Source organism: Dipodomys merriami, unplaced genomic scaffold (assembly GCF_024711535.1).
Source record: "Dipodomys merriami isolate MVZ:Mamm:240054 unplaced genomic scaffold, mDipMer1.0.p SCAF_146, whole genome shotgun sequence".
In the NCBI taxonomy this organism is placed as follows: domain Eukaryota; kingdom Metazoa; phylum Chordata; class Mammalia; order Rodentia; family Heteromyidae; genus Dipodomys; species Dipodomys merriami.
Window position 1 is genome coordinate 1,165,259 of NW_027202782.1, and position 14,712 is coordinate 1,179,970.

Here is a 14,712-nt window from a genome sequence, read left to right on the forward strand (position 1 = left end):
TGGTATATTTAAGGTTACAGACAAAAGCCACCAATGCCTGGCTGAAGATTCTTTTTGTGTTCCAAATTTCAAAGTTGATTGAGGAAGCAGCAGCATTTTATGAATCAATCTTAACAAGAGTGACTTAAGCTTATGGACAAACATTCTCTATCTACCCCCAACCTAGGTCTATAGAACAGCACTGACCTTGTTATCCAATATTGTTATATAACCTCTGTCCCTTAACAGCAGCTTGTATTTTACAGTATGAACAAGTTTCCTAAATTTTCTTAATTTAACATTCTTTTGTCCAACAAGTATCAGTCTATTCATCCTGACCCAGCCTTCACTTACAGTTTTAGACAGAAAAGAAAATCTCCTAACCTGTAAAGTATACAGTTGAATATTAGTAATAGTGGCGGGGCATAAATGGTTCTCTCTTTCATTTAGAAAAAATGGATACCAACATGAGCTAGCCAACAAAGAGAACACTGGATAGAGACTTGGGTTAGCTTTTATTATTTTTGTGGGTATATGTGTGCTGGTTGGTACCTGGACTTGAACTCAAGGCTTTGCACTCTTTCTCAACTTTTTCACTCATGGCTAGTGCACTATTTGAGATACAGCTCCAGTTTGATCTCTTTTTTTTTTTTTTTTTTTTTTTTTTTGCCAGTCTTGGGGCTTGAACCCTGGGACTAGGCGCTGTCCCTGAGTTTTTGTGCTCAAGGTTAACAGTCTACCACTTGGGTCAGTGCTCTACTTCTGGTTGTTTTTTTTTCTGTGATTAGTTGGAGATAAGAGTCTCATAGACTTTCTGCCTGGACTAGCTTTGAACAGTGGTCCTCAGATCTCATCCTCCTATGTAGCTAGAATTTATAAACCACTGATACTCAGCTAGCTTTTATTCTTTTTTGTCTTTGTCACAACATTCCTAACTTTTGGCTCCAGAAGAAATCCAGGAGAAGAACCTAAAAGAAAGAAAGGAATTGTTGACGTTATAAAAGCCTAGCTAGTTGTTAAAAGAACATATTCTACTTTTGAGTTCTTCTAGTTTATGTAAGTTCTCTCATATATGTATACATGTGAATATGTATATATGTATATAGAGAGACACATTTATGCACATATACATATATATGCACAAAAACACATGCACACACATATATGTACTAAGCAGTAGCAAACTTTACACTACCATCAGAAAAAATGCCTATGAATGAATTCTAATTGTAATGTTTATTAATACAATGTAAGGCTCAGGTGTGGTGGCTTACATCAGTAATCCCAGCTACTTCAGAAGTGGAGAGTGGAAGAAATTTGATTTGGGACCAACTGGAGAAAAAAATTAGTGAGATCCCATATCAATCCATAACCCAGATGTGTGGTGCCTCTCATCCCAGCTACTCCCATAGTAGGAGGATCTCAGTCCAAGGTTAGCTATGCAAAACCTTGAGGCCCTATCTGAAAAACAACTAAAGCAAAAAAGGGCTGGGTTATGGTTTAAAAGGTAGTGGGGTTTTTGTTTGTTTTTTCAGGGTTCTTTTGTTTTTTGTTTACTGTTTTTGTGCTGGTCCTGGGGCTTCGAACTCAGGAACTGGGTTTTTTTGCTCAAGACTACCCTTCCACCACTGAGCCATAGTTCCACTCCAGCTTTTTTGGTAGTTAAGTGGAGATAAAGGTAGTTAATTAGAGACAAGGGCCTCACAGAGTTTCCCACCCAGGCTGACTGTGATCTTCAGATCTCAGCCTCCTGAGTAGCTAGGACTACAGGTGTAAGCCACCGGCACCAGGTGTGGTAGTATCTTTGCCTAGCAAGTACAGGGTCCTGAGTTCAAACCCTAGTACTACAAAAAGGTCCATAAGGTAAGGAATGTCAGTGTGTACCCAAAGTACATCCCTAGGAGTGCAAAGGGAAGCTTCGTGGCTGGCTTTTGATCCGGGAGAGTCACCCTACATTAAGACTTTTTGGTGGCCCCACTTGCTTGACTAACATAGCTGTTATCCCCTCTCAGAGTGCACTTACAGCCATCTCCCCACCCCCCATACTACTGCTGCTAGATTGGTGGTACCTCCACACACATACACACAAATGCACACTACACAGTGTGCTTCATTTAATACTTGTCAGAATATTCAGAATGACATAACTAGCCATCAGTCAACAGAATTGTGACTATAATTTCTTAAACAGATGTGTTCTATTAAATATGCTCCCAATTTCTCACCCCAGATTCTTGAATACTACAATTTCAAATGTATTTGAGTTTAAATGGCTTTGCTTTGAAAAAAAATTGTATTCCATCAGAGTGAGCTTTTTGTTGTAATAACAGATGGTGGGCAAGCCACAGGAGGTGGTGGGAAGGAGTGGCAGGCTGGCACCGGTTCCCGACTGTGTGCTGGGCCACATGCTGTCGTGGTCTATGTAGCTGAGAGGAAGTGTGGTTTGAATGTAGTCAGCATGTGGTTTCTTTTACCCCCATTCTAGAAGCAGCAGCAGCTGTCAGTAGCGTATAGTGTGGCCTGGAATCTTCCCCCCAGCAAGGGCTGTGTTTTCCTCAACATAAAAGCACTGGGACTGCAGAAGGTCTTTATCTGCCCCTTCATCACCTTGTGTATCTGCCCCCTTAATCACCTTGTGCTGGCTGCCAGCCCTGCCACCAGCTCCTCCTGTGCTTTGGGCTCCAGCCATAGGCCCTGTTTCCCCTCCCTGCTTGGGAGTCACTCAAGAATTTCATTCCTTATCCCATCACCCTACCCTGGAGAACCATGAACAGTCAGTTCCTATTGAATGAGATACTTTTATTAATATTCTCCTGTTAAGTGATATTACTATTAGGATTTTTTATATTTCAATATTCTATATTTTTTAAATTTCTGTCGGTCGTGGGGCTTGAACTCTAGGCCTATGTGCTGTCCCTCAGCTTTTTAGCTCAAGGCTAGTGCTCTACCAGTTGAGCCACAGCACCACTTCCAGTTTTCTGGTGATTTTTAGAGATAAGAGTCTCACTGACTTTCCTGCCCAGTCTGTCTTTGAACCGTGATCCTCAGATCTCAGCCTCTTGAGAAGCTAGGATTACAGGCATGAGCCACCAGTGCCTAGCTCAAAATGGTAGTTTTTTTTTTTGCCCGTACTGGTTTTTTTTTTTTTTAACTCAGGGCCTAGGCACTGTTCCTGAGCTTCTTTGGCTCAAAGCTAGCACTACCACTTGAGCCACAGCACTTCTGGCCTTTTCTGTGTATGTGGTACTAAGGAATCAAACCCTGGGCTTCCTGTATGCTAGGCAAGCACTCTACCACTAGGCCACATTCCCAGCCCCAAGGTGGTAAATTTTGAGAGAGTAGATTTTGTTTGGAGTTTGGTGATGGGACCTTGCATGCATGTTAAGCATATGGTCTACCACTTGGCTATATCCCTGGCCCTAAAGGAGTTATTTTGAAGCATGAACAGACTATACATTACCTCCACAGATGACAGATGTCATGGCACCCACTCTTCTTTTTCTGAATTTAGCAACTGTCTAACCCCCAGAGTAATGCCTTAGCTACTTCTACAAACTATGGGAGGTCACCTCATTGGAGTCAGGTTGTTCATAGTGTTGTCTCTAGCATCCTCCTTTCCCCAAACTCCTGGGGCAGCAGATGGGGCAACTTTACCAATTAATAAGCAAAGAAGAAATTGAACTCAGCAAAGAAGGAGCTCTAAAGCCAACCTACCTGAGCTTCAATTCCCTTTGCTTCTAATATTGATCTAAGCTTAGTCTGCAGTGTGAGTACTGTTTCCTAGCTGTAAAAATAATTAAATGCCTATTGTTTAAGAAACTCCTTATATACATTTATTTCTTGTTTGGCAGTACTTAGGACCTTGTGGCTTGCACTTGAGCCACACCTCCAGCCCTTTTTTGCTTTACTTATTTTTCAGATATGGTCTTGAAAATTTGCCTGGGGTCATCTTCAAATTATGTTCTTTCTACCTATGGCCTTCCATGTAGCTGGGTCCACAGGCAAATACAACAGCACCCAGCTCATTGGTTGAGATGGAGACTGGCTAACCTTGCCTTAACTGGTCTCAAACTGTGGTCCTTTCTATCTCTCCAGCATAGTTTGGGTTACAGGAATGCCCCATTATGCCTGGCTTCATTTTTACCTTTATTTGACTAGTTATTGTGGAGCATGAGCTTACCTTGCTTCTGGATTGTGGTATCAATCCTAGTGAAATAAATTGTGTCTTTGAAAACAAGATAAGCAACATAGGAAAGTTCAAAAGTGCATAAATGATCTTAGATAAAAGAGCATTCTTTGAAATTTGAAACATAAAATACCTTCAGTTTCTCATGTATTTTGAAATTATTACCTATTTGTTTGAATGGGAGAAAGTCTAACTTACCAGGCAATTAATAGTGCCTCATTTCCTTCCATTATTTTAAGTTATATTGTGAAGCTAGAAGTTTATATATAAAGGCTAAATATAAATAATTGGCCAGCTCTCAAACGTCTTTCTTTTTCTGTGTATGTATGGCAGAGCTTGAGAGGAAGTTATCAATATATAGGAAAAAGTTTGAGGATTTGTCTCATCTCCTAGCTACTCTGGGAAATTTCTACCATGTTATCATACTATAGTTCTGACTACTCAGGAGGTTGATGAGTGGGAGGATCACAGTTGGAGGCCAGCCCAGGCAGGAAAGTTTATGAGACCCTCTCTCAAATCTAACTGGTAAAAAAATAGGAGGTCCAAACAACAAACATTTCTCACAGCCCTGTAAGCCATGATGCCAACATGGTGAGATCTGAGCTTCTCCCAGATGGGGAGAGACTAGTGGAGGAGGAGTATTCTGACCCTTCTTACTTTTAAAAGGAAACTAATTCCACTGGGTGGGGGAAGCAGGCACTCTTATGGCCTCATCTAAACCTATTTGTGCCCTACTCCTCTCATGGGAATCAGAGCTTTACCTTGTATGGGGAAGACAGCAGTCCAAAACAGGATCTTACAGGATCTTATCCTGTTTGTTAATGAAAGGAGAAACTTTCCAGAAAGGTCAACAGATGAAGCACTGAAAGATCAGAAGAGGTCGAGAGAGTTCTGTATGACCTACAGGGAGCTGCCCTTTAATGTTGGGGATAAAAGTAATATGGCACCTGCTATACCATATTATATCTCTGGTAGATTAGCTCAGACTCTGGCTTTAAATTTCTGGCTTTAAATCACACTTCACCACTTTCCAGTTGTGACTTTGGACCTCCCTGTATGTCAGTTTTTCTTTTTTTTTTGGGGGGGGGGTCCAGTCATGGGGCCTGAACTCTGGGCCTGGGTGCTGTCCCTCAGCTCTTCAGCTCAAGGCTAGCACTCTACCACTTGAGCCACAGCGCCACTTCCGGCTTTTTTCTTTTTGCTTATGTGGTGCTGAGGAATCGAACCCAAGGCCTCAGGCATGCATGGCAAGCGCTTTACCACTGAGCTACTTTCCCAGCCCAGTTTTTCTGTAAAAGGGGATGATAATGGTACTTACCTCACAAGGTCAAGAGGGTTACATATGCACTATGTATCAAGTAGTGCAAGGCTAAGACATATTAAGAACTACTGTAAAAATAAACAAAAAAACTTCAAAATAGTCAAATTAAGATACCAAATAGAAATAGATGAAGTTATCATTGACTGAAGGAAAGATGGGATGAAAGAGAGAATGCTCTTGGTCTACATTTTTTGTAATAAACCACCCTAAAACTAGTAGCTTAGAAAAACAACAATCAAGCTGGGCATCAGTGGCTCACACTATAATACTAGCTACTCAGGAGGCTGAAATCTGAAGATAAAGGTTCAAAGCTAACTTCCACAGGAACTCCAAGAGACACTTATCTCCAGTTAACTACCATAAAAGCCAGAAGTGGCAATGTGGATCAAGTGATAGAGTGCTATCTTTGAGCAAAAAAGCAGAGGGACAGTGATCAGGTTCTAAGTTCAAACCCCAGGGCTGGTATAAAACAAAAACACAAAAAGAAAAATAAAACAACAATCACTGATTTTGCTCATGTGTTTACAACTTGGGCATTGCTTGATGGGGAAAGCTCATTTTCTGCACTTTGTAGAGTCAGATGAGTTCTGCTCAAAATGGTACCCTCATATGCTGGCTACTATTCAGAAGTTCAGTTGGTCTGAGACCAAGAACCTTGGTTCTCTCCTGGTAAGGTCTCCACAGGCTGCTTGAGCTTCCTTACAACATGGTGATTATGTGCTACAGTGAGTATATCCAAAAGGAAGTGAAAAGTTCCAGTTGTTAGGCCTTGGCCTTAAGAAACAGGCACACTGTCATTCCCTTTGTATTGTATGAGTTAAGTAGTAGTGAACAGAATTCAGAATGTAGGGAAACGAAGTTAAATTGTACCTCTCAATGGAGAGATATGAGAGTTTAAAACTTATTTGAAAACTCTTGCAATGTGCAACCCCAAAGATTGTCTAGACTCTGGATTGTTTCAGTAGTCTTCCATACTTTTGGAAGAAGATGACAATATGTGGATAGTCACTGTTGCTACATCATTTGATCTGTGAATGGTTCCCACATCTATGAGCAGTTGACAGAAGAAAAGTCCTTGAAAATTGACTTAGCCCTCCAGTAAGATTGTTAGTTCCAGGCTTCAGTTGGCATCCATAATGTGCCATAATTGTCTGTGCAGTGGGTCATCTTACTCATACTTCTCTGTAGAAAAACTTCCCTTTATCTTGGTGGTATCCCCCTCAAGTTTTATGCAAACATAATAACTTCCGATTAATTCCCAGTGGTTTATGAACATCATCTTCCAATAGCTAATATTTGCCATGCTTATTGTCCCTAACCTTCAATTCTACAGAAAAGGAACTAAATTCTATTATGATGAGGTGGCCTGTCTGTTCTGCTCATTAGACATTGAAAACATTGAATTAGAGCATATATTTATTTGATTTCAAGTTCTCTTCGATAGATCACAGAGCTTTTATTCTCTAAAAACAGAAGGAACAAGAAATAAATTTGAATTTGTTTTCTTAGGTTTACTTTCTGAAGGTAAATTTATGCACTATTCTATTAGTTATCAATTTGTACATGATCATAATATAAAACCTTAATGTTAAGAAGATTTGGGTTGGCTTTATTTCATTCAAAAATAGGGAATAATTCTTTAAAAGTACTTTTATCTATTTTTGTATACAGCATGCAATGGTGCTTAATAGCATTATTGATGTTTAATAAAGTAACAGGGGTACAAGTTGTGTTGCCTCCAAAAGTACTAACTTCTACTTGCTCTCATGTTGCCTATTGTCTGCTTTTCATAAAGTTTAGAACTTTAATTTCAATTCCTATTGCTTCTGAAGAATCACAGGTCTGTTTTTTGGTTTGAGTTTTTTGTGCCAGTATTGTGGCTTGAATTCAGAACTTGGGTGCTGTCTCTTAGCTTTTTCACTCAAGTCTGGCACTCTACCACTTGAACCACACCTACACTTCTGGCTTTTTACTGGTTAATTAGAGATAAGACTTTCAGGGACTTTGCTTCCAGGGCTGGCTTTGAACTGTGATCTTCAGATCTCAGCCTCCTGAGTAGTTAGGATTACAGAAGCCACTGGCTTCTGGCTATATTTAATAGTATTTAGCAGTGGGAATTCAGTTGAAATCTTTTTAATTCTAGTCAGATCCTAGTACAATTCTGTTTCTTCAAATATGAAAAACTAAAACTAAGGTTTCTATCACCTAAACTTCCCCAATCAGAATTAATCTAGAGTGTCCTGGTATGGTCCACATTGGGTTGACATCATGACAGGAACAGCAGCAAGGAGAAGACTAGCTGTCCCACTGCAATCCACAGAGCTCATACTTTTGTATTTCCTCCCAGATGGTGGCACTTGGAATTTGTACCCTTAAGGAATTGTTTGTTTTTCCAGACTGGCTAGTGCATTGAGAACTTGGCCTCTTATAATCACCATTGAACAAATATCTTGATGCCATTTTACTAAGCATTATCAGTTAGAAAGCTCATTGGAAACTGGGTGTTTATCACCAATGAGTAAAAGCCCTGAGTAGGTTTGTTAGATTTTTTTTTCTTTTTGGATTGTTTGTTTTGCTTCAGTTCAGTTCAGGAAAATGCAACCATGCACCTTTCAGTAGAGGAGCCCTGAGCACCAGATGTACCTTGCTGGGACAGCCCTTATCAGATCCCTAGGGCACTGATCCAACGGCCACAAAACCCAGTCACTGTGAATGCCCAGCCTAATCTTCAGAGACCATGTAGGTACAGTTTCATGCCTGACATTGACCATTACCCAAGGCCTATGGTCACCTCCATGGGCCCAGGGAGCTCGTGTGCTCTGCAGTTACCATTCCAGCTTTCTCTCCCAGCTTCAGTGGAACAGCGGATGCTCATTGGGAACCGAATGCCTGATAGATTGAATCTTGAAAATATAATGGCCTTTGTATATTTTGTTTAGCTCAATTAGGAAGGCTCCCAGAGAGTTGTGCTTGACTGGAGACCTCTAGCAGAGCTTATTTTAAGACTAGACTTAAGGAAAAACCTACATAGGGTGCATCCCATGTGAATTGAAGAAAAGACTCTGAGCCTTTCTAGAGTTTGTATCAGAACTGTAGGGCCCTTAGGAAGTGTGAGTGGACCTATCCCCTTCTGGGGCTCTTATGCCCTTTCCAGAGAGCTATCATTTCATACAGCTATCATTTCATCATAGCTAAAAGATCATTTTGAAAATAAACACAACTGGTCAGGTGCTAGTATCTCATACCTGTAATCCTAGCTACTCAGAAGAATGATATCTGAGGATCGTGGTTTGAAGCCAGCCCAGAGAAGAAACTCCTTGAGATTCTTATCTCCAATAAAATACTCAAAAAAGCCAGAAGTGGTGCTGTGGCTCAAGTGGTATAACTCTCGCCTTGAGCACAAAGAAGCTCAGAGACAATACCCAGGCCCTGAGTTCAAGCCCCAGGACCGGCAAAAAAAGAAGGAGGAGGAGAAGGAGGTGGTAGAAGAAAACAAAACACCATTGAAAATTAATTAGAAAAAGGACATTGACTGGTAGGCATCAAGTGATCTCTGCATTCAGAGTACATGTCTGTCAGGCCCATTAGTGACATCTGGTCAGGATGAAGCAGAGTTGAAACTGTACAGCATCTCTTCTACCCAGATACCTAGTAGTGACAAATAAGCTATAAAAGACACCTCCAGAGACATGAATGCAAGCTCAGAAATAAGATACACAACTCTAGGGAGCAGAGTGAAGCCACAGGTCCCAGGTTATAAAGCAGGTAGTTGGGAGACTTGGGTCACTCTCATGGTGACAGGGAGGTCATGTGTCCTATTAAGTCAGGGAATTAGCACCTTGCCTGCTTCTTGAAGCCAGGAGAAGACTGAGGTGCTCTTACTTCGCACTTCCATGAGAGAAAGCTGGCAAACCTCAGCTGACCTGTGTCCAGGCCAGGATCTTGTACTCAGCATAGACAGGGAAAGCAGAGGGCATGATAATCATTTTATGAAGGGTGGTAAGCCAGGCTGCCTGCTGACCCAGTGACTGAAAGCTTGGTTGCCTGAAAATAGTTGGAACCCTGGTTGGAACTCTGATATACAGTCATACAACTAAATACAAATTTCTTATCTGCATTTATCAGAAAACCAGAAGTGTCATTTGTGGTTCAAAGTGCTAGAGCACTAGCCTTGAGCTAAGGGATAGTACCCAAACCCTAAGACCAACAACAACAACAAAAATATTAAATCCTTTTACTCAAGCTTGAAAATTCAGATTTCAAAATGTATGCATAAGCTGGCCACTGATGGATCCCACCTGTAATCCTAGCTACTCAGGAGGCTGAGATCTGAGAATCCATGCTTCAAAGCCAGCCCAGGCAGGAAAGGTCGTGAAATACTTATCTCCGATTAACTAGCAAAAAGCTGCTAGTAAGCTATGGCTCAAGTGGTAGAACACTAGCCTGTATTAGAAAAAGCTAAAGGACAGCGCTGAGTAAGAGTTCAAGACCCAGTAACGGTGCAGGCACAGACACACACACACACACACACACACACACACACACACCACCACCACCACCACCACCACCACCACCACCACCACCACCACCACTACCACCACACCACACCACACAAAGACAAACTCCATCAGCATAAAATTTAATTTAATTGAATATAATGGATTATTTACAACAGTGTGATACAAATTTTAAATAGGCACATTAGGATCTTCAATGAAATAAATGGAGAAAACTTCCATTTAAAAAAATATCAAGAAATTTGTGAATTGCAAGATTGCCTAATGCCAGTCCATTCACATTAAAAGCTTTGGAGAAACTAGGAATAGAAGAAACATTCCTTAAAACAACAAAGGCTATATCTTACAGATTAACCATACTAAATAGGGAAATCTAAAACCATTTCCCCTAAAATCAGAAACAAGGCAAAGATGCTCACTCTTTCCACTCTGCTTCAATATAGTTCTGGAAATTCTTAGCCAGAGAAATAAGGCAAGAAAAGGACACAAAAGGGATTCACATGGGAAAAGAAGAAATTAAACTATCCCTATTTGCAGATTACATTATCTTATACCTAAAGGACCTAAAAAAAAAAAAACTTCACCCCCACAAACTCCTAGAGCTGATCAACCACTTCTGCAAAGTAGCAGGATACAAAATTAACCCACAAAAATCAGTAGCCTTTCTGTATGCCAACAATGTACAAGCCGGAAGGGAAATCATGAAAGCAACCCATTTGCAGTAGCCTCGAAAATATATAAAATACTTGGGAATTAACCTAACCAAAGATGTAAAGATCTTTATAGTGAAAAACTATAAAAATCAGAAGAAATAAATGAGAGGAATTGGAAAGACCTTCCATGTTCATGGATAGGTAGAATCAATATTGTAACAATGGCCATACAGCAAAAAATGATATATAAACTCAATGAAATCCCCATCAAAATCCCAATGGCATTCTTTACTGAGATAGAGAAAACAATTCAAAAATTCATATGGAACAGCAAAAGCCAAAGCAATTATAGGCCAAAAAAAACAAACAAACAAACAAAAAGCACAGAGCCATAATAACAAAAACAACCTGGTATTGGTACAAAAATAGACCTGAAGATCAATGGAACAGATTAGAAGACCCAGAAATAAAACCACATACTTACAGTATCTGATATTCAACAAAGGAGCCAAAGACATACAGTAGGGAAAAAAAACATAGCCTCTTCAACAAAAACCAGGCATCTATATGCAGAAAACTAAAAGTGGATCTCTACTTGTCACCATGTACTAACATCAACTCAAAGTGGACCAAAGACCTCAATGTCAGACCCAAAACTCTGAAACTCCTGAGAGTAGGAGAAACATTAGAACTTCTAGGTACAGGCAGGAACTTCCTGAATAGAGTCCCAAGAGCACAACAGATAGGAGAGAGACTTGACAAATGGGACTACATTAAAATAAAAAAAGTTTCAGCACAGCTAAGGACATAGTTGCTAAACTAGAAAGACAACCAGCCAATTGGGAAAAGATCTTTACCAGTAATACATCAGACAAAGACCTAATACCCAATATACACAAGGACAAGCTTAATATACCTATTAAAAAATGGGCAAGGGAACTAAGGAGAGACTTTCTCAGAAGAAGAGGTAAAAATGACAAAGAAACACATGAGGAAATACTCATCACTGGCAATCAAGGAAATGCAAATCAAAACAACCCTGAGATTCCATCTCACCACCGTTAGATCAGCCAACATTTTGAATTCTAACAAGTGCTAGCGGGGATGTGGGGGGAAAGGAACCCTATTGCACTGCTGGTGGGAATGTAAAGTAACACAACTACTCTGGAACACAGTTGAGGCTCCTCAGAAAACTAAACATAGACCTTCCCTACAACCCAGCCACACGGCTCCTAGGCATCTAGACATCATGAACCAGGATATAACAAGGACACCTGTACACCCATATTTATTGCCTCACTATTCACTATAACCAAAATATAGGAACGACCCAGATGCCCATCAATAAATGAGTGGATCAAAAAATGTGATACCTATATACAATGAAATTTTATACAGCCATGAGAAAGAATAAAATAGTGTCATTTTTAGGGAAATACATGGAACTAGAACAAATCATATTAAGTGAAGTAAACCAGGCTCAAAGAGATACATGGTGTATGTTCTCTCTGATATGTGGAAGTTAGATCTAAAATGCACTGGGATAATATGACAAATTACCCAGGATTCGAGATATTTCCATACAGTGAGAATAAGAGAGGACAGTCTTAGGAGAGAACCACAAAGGAGCCATACCCAAGTGCCTCTCCATATGGATATAAAGCATATACATACTGAAACTAACTCCAAAGATAAGGAAACAAAGGACCTTTTTTACATTTGTTTTTTCTTTTTCTTCAGATTCTGTGTTTTTTACCTTATATATGGTATATTCATGTGCCAGTCTGTGGGAGGGTGAAGGGAGGGCCCAGAATCTGAGGGAAAAGGGTGAAAAAGTGCAGCACTGGACATTGATGAAAATGAACTAGACAACTCAGGGGTGGAGATGGGAGGGAGGGAATGGGAGAGAATGAAGGAACAGATGACACTGTATAAAACAAAATATACTTATTGCCTGACTCACGTAAATGCAACCCCTCTGTACATCACCTCTATAATAACAATAAAGTAAAATTTAATATCTAAACAAATTTCACTGGTATTTATTTTCCAAATGTTGTTCCTTGGGTGTGCTAGCAGACATGAAATCCCCAATGGGGGCAGCCCCCATTAGATTTCTTTCAACCAATGCCCAAGTACCCTATGTTTCTGGTACAAAAGATAGAAGGTTACATGGAGATTTCTTTTCAGTCCTTGTGAGATGGACACTATTTAAGCTTATCGTCCAAATTTACAAATCCTGTACTACTCCAGGAAATTTTAGAAAGGCCAAGTAGACAAGTAGAGCCAATTACAAACCTTACAAGTACAAAATGTAGACATTCAAATTTAAAAGCTCAATAGATGAAATAAACTCAATAGAGATAGAGAAAAGAACCAGAGGCTCACATCTGTAATCCTAGCTACTCAGGAGGCTGAGATCTGAGTATCGAGATTCAAAGCCAGCCTGGACAGAAAAGTCCTTGTGAGACCCTTACTCCAGTTAACCACTCAGAAACTAGAAGTAGCACTGTGACTCAAGTGGTAGAGCGCTAGCCTTGAGCACAAAGAGACTTAGGGACAGGGCCCAGGCCCTGAGTTCAAGCCCTACAACAGACAAAACAAAAAGATTACTAAACTCAAAGAGGATACCTGTAGAATTTCATGTAAAATATAGCAATTAGAATAGCAATGAGAATAATTTGAAAAGAAAGGAAATTAAGGTCTATGGAATCTAAACCAAGATGCTATAACATCCTTGCTATGAAGAAAAATAACCTTTCATTTTGTTTTTGTTTGTTTTGCAGCAATTCCTATGTGATCCCCTTGCAGTGCAGCTGCCCTGTGGACTTTGAGTTCCACATCACCTTACTTCAGGCTCATCGGGCCTTTTCTATTGAGCCAATGTCAGGTGAGAAAAGTCTTGACATCAAATGTCCACTATCCTTAGAGGTATCAGGTTAAAGGCAGGATTGGGAAGTAGGTCTCAGATTCTAAAAAATCAAAACAAAATTAGTCATATTGAATGCATTATCCTATTTTCAAGTGTGTAACAGTAATAAATTTCACACATCTGACTTCCAAAAAGGTGGAATTAGACACATGCGATAAACTGGAATTGGACACTTTTAGCTGATTTATAACATTCAGATAATTTATAATAACACCAAGTTCAGTTTCTTTCAAGGTCTAAACTTGAAATCAGAAGTTAATCTTGTCTAATGCTAATGTTGACTCAACTCAATTTCAGATATATTCTAAGCTTTCAGTATCTTAGGGGAAGAGACTGATGAATTTTTCTTGTTTGAGGTGTGAACAACCTGATTTTTTTAACATATTCTAAAGAACACAGATTGTTACACCTTGAAAATGGTGGGTTTTTTTTAATATTTGAAAGGGGCTGGGAAGGTAGCTCAGCGGTAGAGTGCTTGCCTTGCATACATGAAGCCATGGGTTCAATTCCTCAGCACCATATAAGCAGAAAAAGTCAGAATTGGCACTGTGGCTCAAGTGGTAGAGCACTAACCTTGGGCTGTGGAGCTCAGGGACAGTGCCCAGGCCCAGAGTTCAAGACCCACAACTGACCAACTGACCAATACACACACACACACACACACACACACACACACACACACACACACACACACACACACACACACACACACACACATTTATATATTTGAAAGTGACCTTTCATACCAGAAATGATTCCTGCTTCCCAAGTTCTATTTCTTGATATTTGGTATTTAAATATTTGTCCTCAGTCATTGACAGTGAATTAAAATTATTTTGTTTTAAGCTTAGGGTTCATTTGTGTACAACTCTACCATTAGTACAAGTACCTATTATTCCAACAAATGAGTGTATGGAGCAGAAGCTTTGCCTTATCTCTGAATAATTAAGTGAATATAAATTATTTTTAGAGAACCAAGAACTATTCTGAGAATTTTAAAAATATAAGATATTGCAAAAAATTGACTTCGGTTCTCTTTCTAGAAGGAAGAGTTCATTATTTTCAGCTATTTGAACCCTAAAATAGAAGGAAATTGAGTAATTAAAATTCAACTGGCAAGATAT

At 39.8% G+C, this 14,712-nt stretch overlaps 1 protein-coding gene across 3 annotated transcripts in view; it reads left to right on the plus strand.

The window, feature by feature from the left end:
• The window catches only part of Cfap221 (cilia and flagella associated protein 221), a 99,116-nt gene that overhangs the window by 30,152 nt on the left and 54,252 nt on the right, over positions 1-14,712 (plus strand). For all 3 annotated transcript variants that reach the window (XM_070021846.1, XM_070021848.1, XM_070021847.1), the window contains exon 7: positions 13,443-13,546. In XM_070021846.1, coding sequence (XP_069877947.1) covers positions 13,443-13,546 — 104 coding nt within the window. The remainder of the gene's footprint in view (positions 1-13,442; positions 13,547-14,712) is intronic.